General features: G+C 47.8%; 1 protein-coding gene across 2 annotated transcripts in view; it reads right to left on the reverse strand.

Annotated features, from left to right (window-relative positions):
• Positions 1-21,978, reverse strand: part of runx3 (RUNX family transcription factor 3) — a 52,722-nt gene that overhangs the window by 22,937 nt on the left and 7,807 nt on the right. For both annotated transcript variants that reach the window (XM_076027581.1, XM_076027580.1), the window contains 3 exons: positions 6,102-6,343; positions 5,258-5,414; positions 3,673-3,777 (listed from right to left, as the gene is read on the reverse strand). In XM_076027581.1, the coding sequence (XP_075883696.1) occupies positions 3,673-3,777; positions 5,258-5,414; positions 6,102-6,343 (504 nt within the window). The remainder of the gene's footprint in view (positions 1-3,672; positions 3,778-5,257; positions 5,415-6,101; positions 6,344-21,978) is intronic.

Below are 21,978 nucleotides of genomic sequence, written 5' to 3' on the forward strand. Positions count from 1 at the left end.
ATATTTAGAGTTTATGCATGTGTGCATATCTATATATACAGTATTATAAATCAACATTTAAAAAAGGATTCATCTAAATTTTTTACTTCAATACTGCATTTCATACGCACGCACGCACGCACGCACAAACACTCATACCTAGCTGTCACCATTGGATTGCTCAATTAAAAAAAATAAAAAATAATAATAATAATCTCCCTGACCCTGCCTGACTTGCAGTCGAAGGGGGTTTGAGGGTTGGGGAGGGGGGGGGGTCAACTTTCAGTTTCCGCTTACTGATTCATTTCAGGCTGAGAACCGCGGAAACGTTTTCTTTCTTTTTTTTCCGCGTTTCTCAGCCTATATTTGTTTCTGCCCCTCCCCCACGGCAAAAATAAGCAAGCGGCTGATGTCATATGCAAGTCGGGGAGTGAGAAAGGTGTCAGAAATAACGTCGCAGGCCGCACTAAGTATTTAAGCGTCGCCTGCGGAGGCATGCGAGAGAGCGGTGACAAGCAGGCACCTCTCTACCGTGCTCGACCCTTTTAGCCTCGAAAGCCGACCGTTTTTTGACACGGCGCAGACATACAGCCACATAAAGAGTTTTCGGTTGCAACAGTTGTGCCTTGGGTCCGGTCTTAGCTTAGCAGAGGGGCTGATTATATAGTATGACAGAGAGGTCGGTGGAAGGGGAGGGGAGGGGTTGATGATGAATGCCGGATGCGCTCTGAGGAAATCAGCAGCAACGTGAGACAAAAATACTCGAGTGAACATTCAGGGACGGTCGTGAGACGCACGTCCGTTTGGAACCAGGCATGGCCAAACTACGGCCCGGGGGCCATATGCGGCCGGTTAAGCTTTTAAATCCGGCCCACTGAACTCGAAGAGATCATATTAATAGTAAAGGAGTCATACAATGGCTGTATTTCAGTGTTTTCAGAGCCATTGCAATAAAGAGCTGAATACCGTGGGGCTTCGAAGACAAACTTTGCTGCAATGCTTTTGTTCATTTTCAATTGTCATTAAAGCACATTTCTAAATATTCCATGATATATTTTTTCCTCCTATGAGATGAGTCACCCAAACTCTCCATCCATCTGCTCCTGTTCCAACCCCTCTGTCGAATTTTGCAACCCATTGTGGCCCCACCTGTCAAAAAGTTTGCCCACCACTGCTTTAGACTGATTACTCTCAGAAAATAAAAACAGCATCGCTCTCTTGAAAACCACACCGCTCAGGTGTCTCTCGCACGGCGTGCGACTGCTCCACAGGCGGGACAGCTACCGCAGTCTGGTCCTTCGGGTTTCTCCCGACTAGATCAGTAAACATTAATGAAAAAAAAAAAAAAAACCTCCCCTCCTCCTCCTCCTCCTGCCAGTCGTGCCAACTCACGCTGCGGCTCGGTTGCAGGCCGTAAAGAGCGCCGCAAAGCCCTGCGCTGGCGAAGGGCCGGGCGCGAGGGCCTGCGAGAGAGACAGGTGAGCGCTCGTAAATGTAATGCGCGGCTGAGATGCATGCGGAAGCGCGCGCGATTAAGGGCGTGTTCTTTAATGAGACGCGTCATTAAAAAGGAGCTGTTTACAACTCTGGCCTTGGCTCCACGCCTCGCGGTTAAAAACGCTTATATATATATATATATCTGGTCTCGTCGCCGAGCTCGTTCCGAGGAAAATTCTGATCCAACGGCTCATTCCGAACCCTGACAAAGGACAATATCACCCTACCAAGTTTCAAAAAAAAAAAAAAAAAAAAATACAACTCTCGCTATTAGGCGCGGGTCGCCACTTAGTGTCCTGTTACAGTGGATTCAGCATTTGGGAGATCTAAGTGGATGCATTATTTGTGTTTTAGCTGAGCTTTGACTATGTCAGCCAAGCGGTGCTGAACTGTAAGCACGGACACACACACACACACACACACACACACACACACACACACGGCCTTTGGCTCGAGCTTGTTCAAGCGCAGGGAGCTCTCGGTTTGCACGTACGGAAATCCCACTGATACGCTTTTTAAAAAAAACAATAATAAAAAAAAAATCAAATCACATGTCGCCCTATAGGTTTGATTTCTGTCCATCTGTGGAGTCTCTTCTCAGCACCGTGCAGCAGAGTTTAATGGAGCCCTAAATTCCCCTCTGCCCTATATTAAACAGTGTCACTTTATAGCACCCAGCGCCAGTGTAAAAGTAGCACGGCCACTCTGACGCCTCCGCCGGAGCTGCAACATGTTGACAGACAGGCGGGAGACGACCTTAATGCACGCCATTATTTCAAGCGGAGACGCTCGGGCCCCCCGCCGCTGCGCACGAGAATGCATTCAGGCTCGCAGACATGTTAAGCTTTCTCTCCCTCCTCCCACACACACCCCAGCAGCCGCCCACGCCTTCCCTTTAACCGAACGCTATCAAATTGAAACCATCCATGCACACGGCGTTTATTATTATCTGCCCCCCTCGCTGCAGTCACTGTTCTCTTTAATGCCTCTGAAAATAGTGGTGGGGGGCTGGCAGGTGGGGGGTGGGGGTAGTGTTGCCCCCTCTTTGCCAACCCCTATACCCCCCCACCACTCCCCCCACCCCTCCCTCTCTCTCTCTCTCTCTCTCGGTGCACTGCTCTCTGTTTTGACTGGGCTAAATCCAACCTCTCTCAAATGCCCTCGACGAGTCGCAGCTCCCATTTTGCACGGAGACCCCAAACGGGGAACCCAACACCACCCCGCCTCCCCCACGTGCCTGCCCTTCACAGGTACGCCACGAAGCGGCCACATCAACTGATCTAAGTCGTTGTGAGCTCACAGCAGCAACAACAACATAAGCAGAATGATGAACGTAGAAAAACGACCCCAAACCGCGTCAGCCCCACGGCCCCTGGTTTATCTCGGTAACCCCACGCTTTGCCATCGTAATGGTGGCAGTAACAGCGTTGGCAGGAGGTGGGGGTCGGGGGGGTAGGGTGGGGTTGCCCTCCCCTGGCAGGCCTGACCAGTGGCAGCGGAGTCTGCCTGCCCCGTGTTAAATCAACGAGCCACTTATGTGGTCGGTCAGGTATACAGCCTCCCTGCCCAGGGAGGGGGAGAAGCAGGAGGGGGAGGGGAGGGGGGGAGGCGACGAGAGCAACCTGCGGCTTGGAGACTCGCTCGGCCCCTCTTAGCGGTCTCGGGTTAGGCCTTAATATGCTTTGCAATTTCCTCCGACTGAGCCCGTCCCCACGTCCCTCCAGCAGCAGCAGCAGCAGCAACACGCTCGTGAGGACAATTCACTACCCCCCAACCCTACCCCACCCCACACCACCACACGCACACACATATTCATCCTGCGGAGGCTTACCATGACCACCGCCCGACCAAACCCCCAGCGCTCAACCTAGAATCAAGTTTAATTTTAACACCAACACCCAGAAGGAAAAAAAAAAGAATAAAATCAAGCGGAAACGCCAAGTTCTTGGTTGGGGTGGGGGCACACCTGCGCATTCGCAGCTTCTAGTCGTCAGATATGATCTCTACATTTGGATAATGCACGCTGGATGCTGCGCACAGTGATTGAGTTTTGTTGTTGTTCCTGTTGCTGTTGTGTTGTGTTTACTGGGTTGCGGTCGATTGCCGCGTCACTATAGTGCACACCCGGTGCATCAGCTGCGTGCATGTGTGTGTGTGTGTGTGTGTGCGCGTGAGTGCGTGCGTGCTTGTACTCACGGCGTGGCTCCCGGGGTCCGTCCACGGTGACTTTGATCGCGCGGTGGTAGGTGGCCACTTGTGGCGGTCCCGTGAACACGGTGATGGTCAGGGTGAAGCTCTTCCCTGCAGCACGACAACAAAGCAAAGGCAACAGGGTTTAGTCTCTTTATAGTGCCCCCCCCCCCCCACCCCACCCGACACCCCCCCCCCCATTTATATAAATGCCCTTTCCGCATTATCTGCAAACCATTCTCCCCCCCTCCTCCCATCCCTCTCGCTCCACAACAATACTTTGCTTGTTCGGCTTCAAATCATCTCCACTGGCTTTTGTCCCGCCGCAGCCTTTGAATTAAGGGGGAAACAAAGGAGGCAGAGACCACCTCGTTTGATGGCCCGAATGCGGGTATGATTCGGATTATTGGAGGGAATGCGTTCCAGATTGTCCCAAAAAGGGCCTTACAGCGATAGTTTATTGTTCAACAAGGCAGGATCTTGCTCCCATCTGCGCCCGAGTCCATTGTGGAGGAGTGTGAGGGGGGGGGGGCTCGCAGGGAGGCGTCTCATGTTAATAAATGCAACATTAAAATAATAATAATAAAAAAATTGACAAAATAGATCGGAGAGTGAAGTGGGGAAAACGATGCAGCAAAACTACATGTAAAAGATAAAAATAATAACAATGCATATTCATTTGTAAGGAATTTTCTTTGTTAAGAAAAAAAAAAAATCTGCGGAGGCCAATTCAAGGCCAGAAAAAGCTTTGAGAAGCAGAAGAGAAATTGCATTTTCTCCATAAAACATTTGCACACAAAAAAACATATAATAATTGTTTATACGTCGAGTATATTTCTACAAAGAAAAGAGCAGGGCAGATATTTATTCAAAATAGCTCAACGATGTAGCTCACAAAGGCCTTCGCCTTCACCGTTTACGCACAAACAAACGGGCCTTTTTTCATGAGCAATTTTTAAATATTTTTTTACGACATGATCAGAAGAAAATGCATTTTTCCACGAGGCTTTCAAGTGGTGACGGCTACGTGACAAATTGACCCGGGGACGTGTATTATAAGGTGTTCTTTAATCATCATCCAACCCCGTAAGACTTTGGTTACTTCATGTGGATAATTATTTGTTGTCCTTTGGATTTAGAAAATTACAGTGACGGCGCAACTTTTCGCCGTGACTCAAGCCAGATGTTTGAGCTGACAGCCGCCGGACGTCAGCTGCATGGCGACCTTATTGATTCAAGATTCTCATTTTTTTTATTTTTTTTATTTATCTTTTTAAAAAACTAAAAAAAACATTTATATGACAGTAGAAATCAGATCGCAGATGACATTTAATATATTACAGACTGTATTTTTGAAAGGTCCTGGTTTGTCGGAACAACCTTGTTTTTGTCACCTAGAAATAAAAATGCTCTAAGGAGTCAGACGCTGTTTCTCCGCTAAAAAATGAGCCCTTGACATCCGCGGAAAGATTCTTAAAGATTGTAAAAAAAAAAGAAAAAAAAGAAGAAAAAAAGCCAAACCGCAAACTGTCTCTCTGGCCGTGCCGGTGGGCCTCCTGCGTGCGCAATATGGGCAAGAGTCGGTGCTCACCTCGGCCGCTCCTTCCGACGAAGCGCAGGTCGTTGAACCGGGCCACCTGGTTCTTCATCACGGCCGAGGCGTTCCTCAACTCGGCCGAGTAGTTTTCGTCATTGCCGGCCATCACGGTGACCAGAGTCCCGTCGGGGACGTCACCAAGGGCCACGACCTGCATCACATAAGAGGGAATGGGGTTGCAAAATGAGCGAGTTACGCTCGGTCAACACTCCGGCAGCAGCCGCCAAACTGCGCGCAAAAACAAAAAAACGCATCCGGCCCGAATATATTCACCCCGGGGGTGTTTCTCCACAACTCCACCGCGATGTCAGCACTAAATCATCTCATAAATCATATGGCAGGCTGTCGATCATCTCAACAAATAAGACTGTCGTTATTATTGCTACATTTTTATTTTTATTTCTTTCTCATTTACACGACAAAACTTCTGAACGGTATTTAAAAATATTTCTGATGCATTAAATAAATAAAGAGCGAAATTTGATTCCAGCTCCAGTGGTTATTCCGGACGTGTTATTCATATTAATATCAGTCCTGATTTAGAAGGTTATTATTATTAATTTTTTGGATGCTGCCAATGACAGCCTGCTGAGAAAAGCGGGCATGTGTTTTGTCCTGCATCTCCACATTCCTCTTTTTCCTCAAATGTGTCAGTGCATCTTCTAACACAGAAACGGCTCATATTTGTAAAGCACAAAAATCTATATTTTAATGTTAAATCACGCACATAAATAAGTCTGATCTCTTGTATTTAACCAGCGGTCAACTTGGGCCGCTCTCATCAAAAATATGCATATAAAAATAATATCTAATCATAATAATTAGGCGTGCTTCTTGCCTTGAAAGCCACGGGCAGCGTCTTGTTGCACCTCCAGTGAGACGGCAGCACCGAGCAGAGGAAGTTGGGACTGTCCGTGCGCACCAGCTCGCCGGCGTGGTCCGCCAGGACGTCCACCACGTTCCTGTTGTCCGGCCTCGACCTCAGGGGCCCCGGGGTGGCCATGGCCCCGTTGCTGTCTCCAATCTTACTGCAGGGGAAGGACGTCGAGGGCGGCGTGAACCGTCTGGTCGTGGGCGGCTCTACGGGAATATGCATCACAACAGCTTGGGTCAGCGCCACCTGACTGACTGTAGGGTTCGTTTTGTTCCGGAGGAGAGTGGCTTTTTTTTCTCTTCTGGAGAGGAGTGCGTTTCTTTCTTTATTTCTCTCAATTTTCCCCCCCCCCCCTTCCTCCAGACGTGGCAGGTCTCGAGAGTCCAACTACGTGCGCAAGAAGGATGGAGGCGAGAAAGCCGCAAAGTCACCCCCGTGTTAGGGATACGACTGGCTCAGCGAGCTTGGCTTGCTATTCTGTCACCTGCCCGGGTGTCTTGCGCGTTTGGCGGACTTGGCCGAGCGTCTCCTGCAAAGTTTCTCACACGTCTGAACGCGTGTTAAACCGGCGCGCTGCTCTCAGCCGCCCTCTCTCGCTGTGTGCGACCACCGCAGATCTACAGCCTACTTCAGCTCTCTCTCACACTCACTCAGCGAATCCCCCGAGTAATTTTCTTTCTACGCAAATCAGCGAAAATCTGCGGGCAGTAGTCCAGAAAAAGAAAAGTTGAATAATCCAGCTGGCTCTTTGTTTCGTTTTTCAGGATTGAGTTCTCGAAAAATGAATTTGAGCAAACTTTGCTCAAGATCTCCGCAGGGAAAAAATGTATTTGAAAAAAAAAAATTCGTGTACCTACAAATTGAAGTACACTACTGTCCGTTTGCGTTTAAAAAAGTTCCTCCAACTTTTTTTTTTCCCCCCCTTCTCACTCCGCTCGCAACAGCAGCAGCAGCAGCAGCAGCTCTGATGTCTTGATGCGAGCGGTCCCGTCACTCCTGACGAACGAGTCTCCCTTTGGAAGGGAAAGAAAAAGTGGAAAAATATCCTGGAAGCGCAAAGCAGGAACCGCGGAGCGGGGCGCAGTGCAGAGTGCTGCGATATTATTTTACCCCAGTCATTTTAGCGTGCAGCGCTCGGGAGTGTGGAGGTGATCTCCACCAATGAATGGCCTGGGTTGGGCTTTTTTTTTGGGGGGGGCGGACCAATCACACCCCGCCTTGTGCTGCTGCTGCTGCTGCTGCTGCTTCAGCCCCGCGCTGCTCTTACACACGAGCTGAATTATTGATGCATATCTGCACGCTCCTCTTGCGCGTGTTATCCATAGTCGTGCGTTAACATCGACAGTGGCAGCGTGTGAAGAGGGCTTTTATAGAGAGGCAAATATACAGCGAGTAAAATTGGATGATTTTTGGGGGACGAACTGATACGTGAAAGCGGAGACACATTGTTGTGGGTCGTTACTATGAAGAAACTTGGGCAGAATGATTAATGTTGCGTGCCTTCCTGTGTGGGGGACCAGTTGAATCACTCTAATCAAATCAAAGGGAAAGATGTGCGCAAGCCCTCTTAATGAGTCTGTTTACTATTATTCGCTAAATAGGTTTATCTCATTCATCAGTCTCCTCTTTAAAAACGTCTATGTCCCCGAGGCTTTGCATCTTCCTAAGTGCGAAAGAACATTTTAATCAACTGAAATTATAGGTGCGTGACAGATTCTTATCGATTTAATTTGCTGTCGGGACTGAATGAAAGAGGAAAAGTGCAACCTCCACATCAAACGGCGCACAAGGCAGCAGTCGCCGTGTGCCAAGGGGCTGAAATCATCATCACAAACCCCAAAAGCTGCTGAAGGTTCCGTCAAATCGCACTGTCCTGCCATGCCACTTTCCGACGCTAGTTGGCGCATTTGTCTTTTCAATCGGGCTCGGCGCAGACGATCTGAGGCGGACATGTCACAGCTGCAGACAGAAGGGAACTTTGATCTGCGTGATCATTTTAGACAAGTAAGTCCAGCGAGGTCTGTCTATGAAGGAGGTAGCAGAGGGCGGCGCAATTAGATACGTCAATTTTTACGTCAAAAATGTTCCCCAAATCCCTGCGATCTTTATAATGAATTAAACTCTAATTTCAATCTCCCAAGTTCTTTTTCGTTTAATCACGGCATATTAAAACCACGGCAACAGTCAGAATTGCCGCAGTCACGAAACACAACATTTGATTAATATATCCCTTCTGCTCTGCTTGAACTAAAATGTAAATGCTTAAATATTGATTCAAATACTAAAAAAAAAGAGCAAACAAAAACCCTCCCAAACGTTGATTATCGTGGTCGATGCGTCAGGAATTACATGTTAAAAATCACTTGGCTCTGTATTGCATGCTCTATAAATTTATTTAAAAAAAAAAAAAGATGATAAAAGAATAAAAACAGTACGTAATAAAAATCTTTACATTTTTAAATGACCTACAAATGCATTAATGCAAACAGGACTTCTGCAATACAACGAGTCATCTGGAGCTGCTTTGTAAAGCATTCAATCAGCCTTTATTTTAATAATCACACGTTTTATGTTCGTGTGTGTGCGCGCTTCTGCGGCCGCTTTTAAGTTGTTTACTCGCATGAGAATAAATTAAGAGCAGTTAAAGTGGGAAGCTCTTGGATTGGATTCAGTTTTTTTTTTTAAGTTTTTTTTTTTTTTTTTTCCGCTTTAATTCCAGCATCCATCGCTATAAATCAGAGCCACAGGCAGGGAGGACCGCGTCTGGGAGACCGGAAGAGTTGAAAACAAAAAGGAAGAGAATGAGCAATGACAGCATGGTCCGCTGGGGTATCACAGCTAATTTTTACTGTTCCTATTGATGTGGCTTTCGCCGCGCCGTGGAAATTGCTGCCATTTCAATGGAGCACGAAAAGAACGAAAAAATGCAGCTTACTTCCAAAGAGTCTATAAAAGCATGAGAATTAAAAATAAGCTCTTTATTACGTCTTTTGGATGGACAGTTATAGAGCATTGCGACAATTAATTAATCTACAAAAAATGCTTTTAATCTTTATAAATGTTTTTTCTAAAAAAAAAAAAATAACAAACTGTTGTGTTAATAGATTACAAAAAAAATCGAAAAAACATTAAAACTAAAATTGTGTCCATCACAGAAAACACTTAGTAACCAAAGGAAAACTGCATAATATGTGCTTCACAATTTTAAAAGGGCCAATACAAACAGAGGTCTCATATTATGTAAATTTCACCAGTGTTTTTCACATTAATGCCTTTGTAGCCTGCCAGTAAACCTCCAGAAATTTGGGGAAAGTCCACTATTTAATTGTTTTGCTGGCTCCACTCAAAAAAGGCACGTGCAAAAGCAAAGTTTGGAATGTCTTATGGTGATACCTCGCTGATACTCCTCCCCCCTATAGTGACAACACCTCCAGCCAGGTGTTGGTTCTGCCCTGCCCTGCCCTGGGACCATCACAACAAGTTTATCTCCTACCAAACACAGCCAAATAAGTTTTAGAATATTTTTGCAGAGAGATTAAAAATTCTATTATTTTTTTAAAAAAAGAAAAAAAAAGAAAAGAAGTGAGGCTGCTCTACTGGAGGTAGGGACAAAAATGAAAGATCAGAAGTTGAATATATGACCTCTGTGGCTGAAACATCGCTAATTGTGTGAATTCAACAGCTAGCCCGGTATCTTTTCTTCACAATCCAATATAGTTTAATGTTAATCCGAGAGGCTTGAGGGATCACCTCTGATCCAGTCACCAATCACGCAGCCTCTTATTATATCACTGGAGTCCATCTCTCAGAGCGCTGACACACACTGACGCTGCCAGAGGTATTTTCGTCTCCCCTCCTCCTAAATCTGTAGTTCATCATTAATACGTGAGCACACACCCCTTGCTCCGCTTTAATGTGTGCTCCGGGCGCCTGTCACATTTAGACCTCCGTGTTTCAACGTGCACTTTCTACTGTTTCAGCCGCACGGCCATCGTGGACAGAGCCAACCGTGCCCCTGAACGATTTTTAATGATGCGGACGGGTCGAGCCTTCAAGGCAAGGACTGATGGAAGATATGCGAAACCTTGGAGCCACCTCAATCAGACCTCGGCGCATATGATCCTGAACCAATGAGGGATTAATAGAAAATGGATAGTTAGTTATTTTATAGAGTGAGTGGTGATTGCTTTGTAAAAAGAAGGATGGGTGGTTGCCTTGACCTGACGTACAGGACAACACACAAAAAAAAGCATTTTCTTCTATAAAAAAAAAAAGAAGAAGAAGGTTTTCCTGGCTAAGGAAGACACGGCGAAGTGAAGTTCCGATCCAGTGCTGCTCAATGGGACGTGAAGCGGTCCCACTGAGCAGTTGCTGAAGGCTCTTGGAGTTTCCAAAGTCCCCAAACCATGGCAAGCTCACTTAGTAGTCTGGGTTTTTTGTTTTTTTTTTACGTGCAATGAGTCACATTATAAAGCTCATTATGAGTGTGATCTCCTTTTGAGGAGAAACCAGTGGAAGCCTTTGGAGTCAGTAAACGTATACCTGCCTCTAAATGCCACCCACACAGCTTTCGGTGCCACTTTCAAGTGGCTTTGAACATGAGGACGCTCGGATGCAAGCCACCCCTCCCCACTGCACCCCAACCCAACCCCCAATTCTTTTTATTTTATTTTTCTTTCCCCCCAAATATGATCTCCCATCCGGCGTAAACTCCGGGACTATTTTCAGACGCGCACACATAAGCCCTTTGGATGGGTAGCTATTCATTTGGGGAGAAAAAAGGGGGCTATGGGGGCAATTAGAAATAGTTTGAGGTTCGTCGATGACATAAGACAAAGATTTCTATCTTTAGAGGAGTTGCGGCAGTCGCATATTTCTGTACATTCACAAATTACAGGGCGAGCTTCGGCCCTCAACCCGCCGAATGCATTCCTTCCGAAAAGTGTCTGCTCGGATTTCAGCCGAGGGTTTCTGCTGAGTGGAAATATGAGGTTCTGAATGGACGACTTCTGTGAAATCGAGTTTTATTCCTGTTGGATTAAATAAGATCTACTTTTGGGTCTCGGGTTTTTTTTCTCTCTCTCTCTCTCTCTCTCTCTGAATGATGAATTCTGTGGTCGCTGTGGAACGCCCGGCTTGTTTACCCTCCTCTCTCTCCATCTCTCTTCATTTTTTTTCCTTCTTAATTTTTCAAGGCCTCGCTCGCTATGAAATGGACTTTTTCTTCATGATATGACAAGAGAGTCTGTGATTTCTGAGCATGATGTAAGTCGCCAAAGCCATTTGTGCCGGTCCCTTCAAAGCCAAATCATATTCTAGCGTTGGAGTGTTTATATACACAAGTATATGGAGAAACTTTTAAACAACAGTGAGTGGGTACAGACTGTTTGGGTTTTAGGCTCTCGCCGCTCTGATGGCTGATTCGCTCTCAAATTTTGATTACATAATGTGTCAGCACATCACAATTGGCGGCCATTTTTTGTCCATTTTGATGTTCAGACGAGAAAATAGGAAACACATTGGTTTATTTTGATCATATGAATTTATGCGCAATTTTTTCGCTCCACTGGGGCTTGCTGTGTTAGTTTTAATGGTCAAAGGAATGCGCTTGTGTATTCAAAGTCCGTTTTAGCTCTCAATGCTTTCTTTTATTTTATTTTTTGTTATAAATCTCACCTCATCATGTGAGTCTGCCCAGACACTCATGGAAGTGTCATGACCCTCCTCCAGGTCCTTTGACTAAATGCTCTACAACAAATGATGGAGAGGACGCTCACATCCCCGAAAATGCAGCAGCCAGTTTGCATGTGAGCCGCGAGATGAGGAGCACGTTCATCTCATGCATCTTTAATATCAGACTGTATAAAAGGTGCAGAACAGAGCCGGGGGTTTACGAATCAATTGAGCAGCGTGTAATGGCTGCTGAGGGACGACTCCGAGCGCGTCTCAATTTCTTGCTGCTGAATGTAAACGAAGTTCGACGGAAGGAGCGTTCATTTTCACGTGCGCTCGACCCCATTGTGCCCTGAATAAATCATGAGACGAGTTTGACAGTTGCGTGGCTTTCGTACGCCGGGGTGTGAAGCGCAATCTCTCGAGGAGGATTCCTTCTTCGCCAATGACTTTGTTAATCTGGGAAGAATGTGCTGCATCTTTTTGTTCCATCAGACTGTTTAACAACTTTCCGAATCTGACTTCAGGTGAAATTAACACGAAGTGAGTGAGTCTGTAAATTGTGCATCCCTAATTCTAACATATGTATATTTTTAAATGGGGATTAATGACCCCCAGTTTGCTGCAAACCAGGTACTCGGCTCCAACTGAAAGGTATTGGCTTGTGTCAGGTTCTGACGACCTCGAGAAAAAATGTCACGGTTTCACAATGATTACACCGCAAAAAAAATGAGTTGAAGTCTCTGTAAACAACCAGAAGTATTTTGTTTTCCCCTGTGAGCGCAGCCTATTTTGTTCCTGAACAACATGTAGGATAGTTGTGCTGTTCAGTAAACTTCTTTGTGGATTTGCAATAATAAAAATGTGACGGTAAGCTGCGCAGGCCTGAGGGATTCCTGCTACTTAGTGAGAAGTAGCTCACGCTGCAGAAACGGTTTGATGGAAAATTTTGGTCGTTCTGAAACCTGATGACTTTTTAAAACCACATCATTGAAACCGGTCAGTGTCCCGTGACTACGTCCGACTAATGCTTCAGTGCTGAAAGAGGAATCATGTTATTGAACTGTGTGACACAAATGTCAAGGTTTAGGGAAACATCACTGTGTGAATTCTCTTTTAAGGTTGAACTCAACGGAACTCGACTGAGCAGACAGGTTTTTGTCTTTTTCACTGTGGCTGTACTTTTCCCGCAAGTGAGCATTTGTCACGCAAACTAAAAAATTACGACTGCCCACTGAACAACAGTACACATTAAACTGTGTTACAATCTCGCTTCAATGGGGTTTCGTTACTGAAGGTAATTTATGGTTGCAGGAATTTGGCATCGCCCTCAGAATGTCATGCAACTGAGTTTAGTTTTATAACGCTGATCTCTTTTTTTTTTTTGTGTTGCAGCACTTTTAATACGAATATATAAATTCTGAGCTTGAGGCCACGTCCAAACTTTTTCTTTCTTTAATGTAGCTAACATTCTATCACCATGTTGTGTGTGTGTGTGTTTGCGCACAGGCGCATGCGTGCGAAAGTGAGATACCCAGCCTCCCTTTTCAAAAAGAAAAAAAACATTAAAAGAAACACGACTCGTGGCTTCACTGATCACAATAACCCACCCAAAAGCAACAAGTCAAGGTGAACACCGCAATGCCTTCACTACCTTTCGGGGGTTTGGCCCCTGCACTCCCCGTCCTCTGCCTATCTTTGCAGTTGCACTTCAGTGACATGCCACCACACCCGCGGCGGGCGGAAGGGAGGGGGTGGTCCTGGGGGGGAACTCCACGTAACCCCCCCCCTCCCCAATGTCACCGTGGCTCCGCCCTCACATCATCTGTCGGGTACACTCACCCAACGATGACAGTCAGCAGACTGTGATGTGGTTTCCAGGCCTGTTTATTCTTTGGAAACCCACTAAAAGTAGCATTGGATGGTAAGCTCACCAAAAGGCCCCAGTGCTATTATAGGAGCGCTTGGGGTTGAGTTTTGATCTGATGGTGGGTTTGTAAATACGGCCCTGCCTTGCTTGCGGGCCACCGCTCTCGGCCTGCATTGTTTTCGTGTGACCTGAAGGAAGCTTTTTGATATTTGTGCTGATTTGTACCCTGGCACGATCCAGAATGACATGATCTCCTGACTCGTCACGGAGGACGACGACTAAGGCCCTGTCCACACGGGAACGTTGCCGTTTTTTTTTTTTTTCTTTCCCGGGGTCGAAAAAGGTCGCGTCCACACGCTGGCAGATGGAAACGGAACGGTGGGTGAAAACCATGTAGTGCGTATGCCACACCGAAACGTGGCGCTGTTAACAGACGCTGACACAGCCACTGGACCCACGATTTAGAAAGAGGGCATTTCCGCCACGCACTAAACACACAGAAAGCAAAAATGGCGAGTGGCGGGAAAAAAGTGAGTCTGAGGTTTTGTAGTAATATTGCCGAAAAATCTTGGAAGCGCCTGCGATACAAAGACAACTCCGCTGGCCGCCATCGTTGTCGTTTGTGCCGCCGTATGCCGTGTTTTTTTCCGGTCACACGACAGTGACGGTGCGATGACGTCATCGTTTTACAAGGAAAAGCCGGCGAAACGGCATTGTCAGATTTTCCCACGCTGGGACCCGTTTTCAAAAAAAATACCGTTTCGTCGGGGGACCCAAGACGCCGTTGCCGTGTGGACGAACCGCCGTAATGGTGAAATACTTCACCGTTTCCGCCAAAAAAACGTTCCCGTGTGGACAGGACCTAAGACTACACCAGGCAGAGGCTCCCGAGTTGCACCCAGGTCTATTTTCTCCCTCTTTAGGCTGAGGGTACCGGTTTCATTCTTTTGCAGGATTGTTAGTCCCCAGTCGTGCTCAGTACGACTTTTAAATCTAAATGAGTCCCATAAATACATCAACTCCCCCCCATTATTCAGCTGCGGTTTTTAGTGCGAGCTGTAATCATTTCTCATCTTCCTTTGTCTCTGTCTGCCTATTTGTGTGTTGCAGCACACACCACACACACACACACACACACACACACACACTCACTCACACACTCTCTCACACTCCACTCTAGAGGCACACGGAGACGAATTGCGTTTCTTCTCTCTCAGTGAGAGCTTCTGATGCAAGGATGGCAATCTGTAATCTGTAGTAATTGCATGTTGCAGAAAAACATTTTTCCGCTGTGGTAATCGCTGCAATATGTGCAGTTGCGTTGCCAAAGTGACAGCACCCCCACACCCTTGACAGACACACACACATACACAATACACACGCTAGCTGTCACACACAGCACATCGCGGCTCCCCTCCAGCTCTGCCGATCGCTTAAACTCTGCCGTCTGTCCCTCGGGCCAATGCGACGGCGACGCGCTCGCACACCATCGCACACCTGTAGCGCCTCCATCCCTGATTTCCTGCCAGCGGCAGTTGAACAGTCGCCTGACTCTCACCACCAGATGAAAAGCGCAACGATCAGGCGACAAAACTTTCATCTCACTCCCATCCCCGCCAAACACCCCCCGCACCCCCACACACCCCCAGACTCCAAGATGGCGGCCCATTCATTTCAATGTAGTTGCACACCCAGAGCAGTCGCCGAAAAAGTTTTTGACTTTTGCATTAATGGGCCCATAGAGCATGCTCAGTAGTGTCACTTCCCATCATGCCTCTGTGACTCGCGTGATCTATTTGGCCAATCAGAACGATTCTGGAGAACGTCACTCACAGACACGTCAGGACGCACGCAGCCAATCAGAACGAGCTGAGACACAGGACGTACGATGTTGTGACGTCATGCTGAGAATAAACTCGTTCCGGTGAAACCATTTAAAGACCATAACTGAAATAATCTACATGAGCTATAATCTACATGCTATGAATCGCGTTTGGAAAATGGGAAAAATGCTTTTTGGGGCCCTTTTTTTTTTTGCTGCAGTACCTCGAGTGGCCACTGGGAAAAATCTTTGCATATTGCCAGTCCGGTTTCCAGTTCTTATAAAACATCCATGCCCCCCCCCCCCCCCCCCCCCCACCAGCTCCTGCTTTTTCATCAGCCGCCACCACTGCCGCTGCCTTCCACTTCTCGACGGCTGCTACGTGTGAGTACACAGAGAACAACCGAGTCCTTTGCCAACATCCGGCCGCCACATTAAACACTGCAGCGACAGCTGCAGCCCGAGCTGCCGCCGCCGCCACCGCCACCGACAGCCGCCGACGCCGCCGCCAGCCATCTGCCCCACTCTGCCGGACGACGGCGCAGGTTGATGAGGTCATCGCCCCTGCGAGGAGTATGTGTGTCAGAGGACGGCAGAACGCCCGCGATAACAGTTCCTCTGCCTCCTCGGGGGGGGGGCACCGCAAGTTATTTATTTTCCCCTAAATACGTCCACCTCATTGGGCTTTGATACGATGCATTTATAACTGTAACCGCGCACGCACACACACACACACGCAGGCAGGCAGGCAGGCGCACACCTCGTATGAGGACAAGTAATGCTCAGAGACATTTATAGATACACAGCACAGACACCAAGATTGCAACCAGACTGAGTGCAAACCTTTTTTTTTCCTCCCTGGGCCCCGCTACACTGACTGCCGAAGCCGTCCCACCACGCGGCAGTTAAGACTTCTCTGTGCCGCTACAACGGAGCCCCCTGTGTCAGATCAAACGGCTCGCGCTGACGAAGAGAGGAGACAGATTGCAGGGCTGGAAGCCGTTCGCTCCCCGACAGCTCGACACACACACACACACACACACACGTTTGACTGGCAACGCTGCCTGCGTCTGTGGCGGTCCCACACAAATATAGCGCCACCAGAGCGGGCGGGAGGAGAGGAGGGCGGGTGGTTGGGGGTGGGGGCTGCTAGGGGATAGTGTTGTAGTACTGGAGATTGGTCTTGGTCTCCAGACCACTTTTTAAGGGTCTCGTCTCAGACTGGACGGACTCAGGATTTTTGATCAAGAACAGTCAAGACTCAGCCAACACCACAATGACAGATAATAACTGTAAAGAATCCAGCTGCTGCCGTTTTAGGCTCTGTTAGTGACACCCATAGTGACACACCCCCTTATGCCTTAGTGAATTTGTTTTTTCATTTTGTGAAGTAAAGTTTGGTTCAAACTAGTTGGCAAAGCAGCAAAATGTGAAAGAAAATTATTAAAAGATACCTCGCTGAAAAGAGATGTTGCTGTTCGATTTAGAAGCAAACTTCTATTTAAAAAAAAAGATACTGGTCATTTTTCTCTGTTTTGTTGTTATTTTTCTTTGATATAATAAGTCTTGGTCTTGTCTTGATCTCGATAATCTCTAGTCTTGAAAATGTCTTAGTCTTGGTTGGTGCGGTCTTCACTACAACGCTACTAGGGGAGCCTGAGTCTGGCAGTTGAAAAAAATAAGTTGCAAGGCAAACCCCTCGCACCCCCGCACTCCCCGCCCCTCCCAAGAGGCAGGAGTGTTCTCCTCAAAATGAAATTGCATGTGGGCCAGAATATTAGGAAGCGCGCATGCATGGCTTCCAGCGAGCAGCCGAGCCTGTAAACCACATTTTCACCAGGGGAACAATACCCCCTTTTGTACTCGCCAGTGTGGCCGTCCTCTGGAGGGGGAAAGAAGGCACGACGAGTCAGGAAAAGTGCAGGAGCGCCAGAGAGCGGGGCGTGAAGCAGGTGAAGCGTCACTTTTAGATCCCCCGAGTTAATTGATGGACGAGCGGGCGGGCGGGCGGACGCGATGGTCCTCCGCCTCAGTTGCGTGTGGGAGCTTTTTGATGTGGCGCCGACATGGAATGCACCTCGCTCGTTCCCCGGCGCAACAAAAGCCACATGTTTTAATTTTTATTTTTTTCCTCCGGCCCCGCTGGATCCTCTGTACTTAGAAATGGCGAACGAGGTATGTCGCACGAATGGCTCGTGTTCTAAGAAGAGAGAAAAACCCCAGTCTCTGCGAAAACCAGGCGGCGGTCCAGATGTATCGTTCCGCGCACTTATTTTCACGTGGTTTTCTGGAGGCAAACTCTCCCAAACACGTCGCAGCCGCGTGCGGAAAAAAACCCCCCCGCGAGTTGGTGCCGCGTACAGTAAATCAGTCCCGACCGTCGCTAACCGACTCTTTAAACGAGGGTCATTCCAGGTTCTGTCACCCGGCGAGCGCACTTCAAAGCACATCCAAACACTTCGTTGGCGTTCGTTTGCCTTTTTTTTTTTTTTTTTTCCCCAGAAGGTTTCCGCCTCTCCTGGCACAGGCAAAACTAAAAATCTGACCAGATCCAGGCAGGAACAGCGGCGCTGCTTTTCCTCGTCAGCTGTCCGCGCCTCGGGCACGAGACTAGACGGCTCTTGGAAAATACTCGGCTGTGCTTTTCATCACGAGGGAGCGAGGGAGCGGTGTCGGCGAAGGAGCTCAGGAGAGGCAGCTGGACGCGTGATGGCGTCGCGCCCATCGCCAAGTTTGTCGTCGATCATCCCAGCTGATTTCACACCGAGTCAAAAAAGAAAACAAACAGTGAGTCTGTGCCGTGCGATGTCTGCGGCTGCCGCTCTGAGATGAAGCAGACCCTAATCGGAGGCTCAAACTTGTTTTCGGTGGAGTTACTCCATTAAAATCAGCGCTTCAGCCAAACGCGGGGGCTCGGCTTAATTGGAGTCCGGGAAAAACCGACCGCAGGGAAACCCGCGTGTCTGAGGCCACTGAATGTTTCCTTCTCTCCGTCCGCGCTGCTAATCGGCGGCGGCGACGCCCGCGTACGACTCGCAGCTGCGGCCACGTGGAGCCCGGCGATAATAAGGTTGGACTTTCTCCTCCTTTGACTCACAGGCTCCGACGTCGATCGAGGCTTTGCCGCGACTGCACACTAATCCCCTGATTGCTGTGTTTAGGCGCAGCGCGTCGCTGCCCCACGTCAAGGTGGCCGCAGTTTAACGACGCGCTAATGACACAACGGTGACAAGGAGCGTTTGTAAAACCCAATCAGGAGCCTCGGAGGCCCGGCGTCGCCCCGTGATTAGGTTAATCAAACTCGAATACCGACGGCAATGACTGGCCTTGCTGTCTGCCTCTTATGTCATCAAGTTGATTAGAGGGGAAGGGTTGTGTTCAAGGCTGAAGAGCCTGTCTAACGCAAATGTCTCTCTACTAACCAAGCATTGTCAGAACATGGAGGCCACCGTTCGATTTGCCATCCTGTCAAAGATAATCTTCAGATCATCTTCTTCGGCAGAGAACCCTGAACTTTACACCCTCCTCCAAAACTCCAACACCTGGCTGTTAGTTGCAAAGTCACATTTTCGCTGACCTGAAAGCAGTGTCGGGGAGGTTGCCGCACCCTCTGGGACACCACACAACACTGATTTCCAGAAGTTTCGATTCACTGCGCACTTTCTGAGAGGCGGCGAAAGCAAAAGAAGCAAAGGTTGGGTGACTGTCATTTCTAGAGCGTTGACATTTCGCCTCCACCGCTTTTTCACATGCGGGAGAGAAAATGCAATGTGGCAAAAAAAGGTGAGGAATTTTCATGGGATTTCCTCTCACCAAAAATGTCACCAGACTGTTTTCATATATGAAGTGGGAATTTCAAATTCCTGTAAAGAAAGTGAAAACTGTGTTTCACTGTTCAGAAACACTGATGAAGTGAATTCCGTGCATAAAATGGGACTGTGAGGAGAGGACAGTCAGAATGTGAATCGGCGACTCCTAGTGCAACGGTTTTAAGAATCTCTCTTTTGGTCATTGATGGCTCCGTTGAACCTGAGACACTGAGATTTTTTTACAACACGAAGAAAGCAGCCGGACGATGTTTTTCACTTAAGTCCTTTGCCGTGTTGTCACGGTGCGGGTAATTCTGCTGGACTAGAGCTTCGGCCAAAGCATGTGTTAGCGCCGACCGGTTATTACGATGAGGTCAGACGGCACTTAGAGTGGGAAAACGTCACGGTCATCATGTTGACATGCGCTGCTCCTCTCTGACTCAGCACGGGGGTGAGGGTGGAAAGAAAGAATCTCAGGCCGACAGTGGTGTGTGTCTGCGTCTGTGTGTGTGTGTGTGTGTGTGTGTAAGTGAAGTGAACCCTGGTACCTTCCAGCTCGTGACGGCGGCCGCTGCTCGAGCCGTGAGAACCGTCTGGGCGACAGACGACGTGACCTCACGGCAGACAGACTTGTCGAGAAGAGATGCGGGAGCCACTTCTTTTTTTACGAAATTCTGGGGAAATCCCTGGCACGGTGCATCCGAGCGAGCCAATAGGGAAGTGAGCCTGCCGAGCGAGACACTGACGTTTGCTTGCTCTCGTTTCATGGGTCGCTCACCGAGTGCCTGACATAGAAGTAAGTATATAACAAGATTTGATGGTCTTGATTTTCATTTTGTAGCAAAAACATTTTTCTGACTGTGTGTGTGTGTGTGTGTGTGTGTGTGTTTGACCTCAGTCACTTGGGTTACAGTGTCCCATTACCAGAGCTTTTTTTTAATATACATTTTTCTGGGGCTTTTTTTTATTTTTTTATTACATTTTCAGCCTGTCAGTTACAGCAGAGTACGACGCCTCCAGACACAAGCTACAAAGCGTGCCGGAGCGGTCGAGTGCGCTGGCAGCGCACGAGCTTATATTTGCACAGCTTGACGCGAGGGTGAAATTGTAGAACGTCGGCTCCACTGAATCGATGGACGCCGGCGACGCAGAGAAGGAAGAAAGCTGCTACTGTTATCGCCAAGGGGACTCGCGTCAACGTGTCTTCAAAATGCAAAACTCATCTCGTGTGAAATCGTCCAGCTCGCAGGTCGGCTCATAACGCTGGAACGTGCGCGCTGCACTGCGATCGTGGCCTTGAGATAACATCCTGCCGTGGGCGGGGAAAAAAAAGAGAACAACAATGAAAAAGATTTTGGAAGTGTGCGTAGATCCTCATTAGGACAGTCTGCGAGTTTAGCCCAGCTGTTGATTTGTCCACCCCAGTGAACAGACTGGGGGGGGCGACCACTGCAAATTCCAGTGTTGAATTGCCGAACCTCCCATAAAGTGGAATCCCAGTTATGTCGAGACGTGGAAGCCACCCCAAAAAACACGTTTTATTATGGCGCAAACAATTATGTGTATGTAAACAAGTTAAGTGAGAAAAGGGAAAATAGAGAATCCGAAAACATTTCTCAGCCTGCAGCCTCTCGCATCCTGTCATTATCTGCATTTTTTTTTCTCCACCGTAATTAAGCTCTTTTTTTTTTTTTTTTTCTTTCTCCTTCATTGCTTATGGGAAGAGGGACGAGCCGTGCGGATGTTTTCCAGCTCGATTAAAGTCGCACATAATGATGCGCGGAGATTCGCTCCTTTTTTTTTTTTTATTGCCTTTGAAAAATATTTCTTTTCTTCCTTTGATGGTGACAGAATGAGTTCTTCCGGGCCTCAGATCTTTGTTAAACTTTCACACATGATAAAATAAAACCTTCTGTTCCTCCTGTGCTCCGTCTCATGAGAGGAAAGGAACAGGCGCAGTCGCACAGATGCACACACGCATGCGCCCAGACGCATTCTCTCGCACACACACGCGCAGGGTGCTGATACATCCCTGAACATGTGGAATCTCCATAAGTTTGAGTCATTTTATGTGCTGCCGACCAGATCTCGTGCCCAGCCATTAAAGTAATTTGTGGGTTCCAATGCAACTGTAATGTCAAAAACAAAAGTGCGTGGCGGTTCACATCATGCTTAATCATGGGCGTTGTTTTTTTCCCTTCTTCTTCTTCTTCGTCTTGTCCTTCCTTCATCACCTTCTCCACCTTCTACAGAAAGGATGTTGTTGTCAATATGTGCTAAACGAAACAGGGAGGGACCAAAACAACACGTGGACCACATGTGAGTCAGGGGCAGGTCACAACTCTCGAGTGGTGGCCTAAAAAAACAACCTCCACCTGCATCGCTGGCGATAACAACATGTGTGTCAGGCCTGTGAGTGAACCCGTCTCGCTGGACTTCCCGAGCCTGGGCCACTTTTCAGAAAGCTCTGAAGTCAAGCGCAGTGTTGAACCTCACTGGCTCCAAACATAGGGAAAGTCTTCACGAAGCACCAACATTGGCGGGAAGCTAAAATTGAGTATTTGTGCTGTTTTTTTTTACATTTTACTCGGGTCCAAAGGATTTTTTAGATCGACAATCATGCTCCACTAGACCAGTATGAAAAACAAAGATCTGAAAATTTGTAGA

The sequence above is a fragment of the Nelusetta ayraudi genome, unplaced genomic scaffold (assembly GCF_046127955.1).
Source record: "Nelusetta ayraudi isolate G7.1 ecotype Tasmania unplaced genomic scaffold, CSIRO-AGI_Nayr_v1 ptg000021l, whole genome shotgun sequence".
Taxonomy (NCBI): domain Eukaryota; kingdom Metazoa; phylum Chordata; class Actinopteri; order Tetraodontiformes; family Monacanthidae; genus Nelusetta; species Nelusetta ayraudi.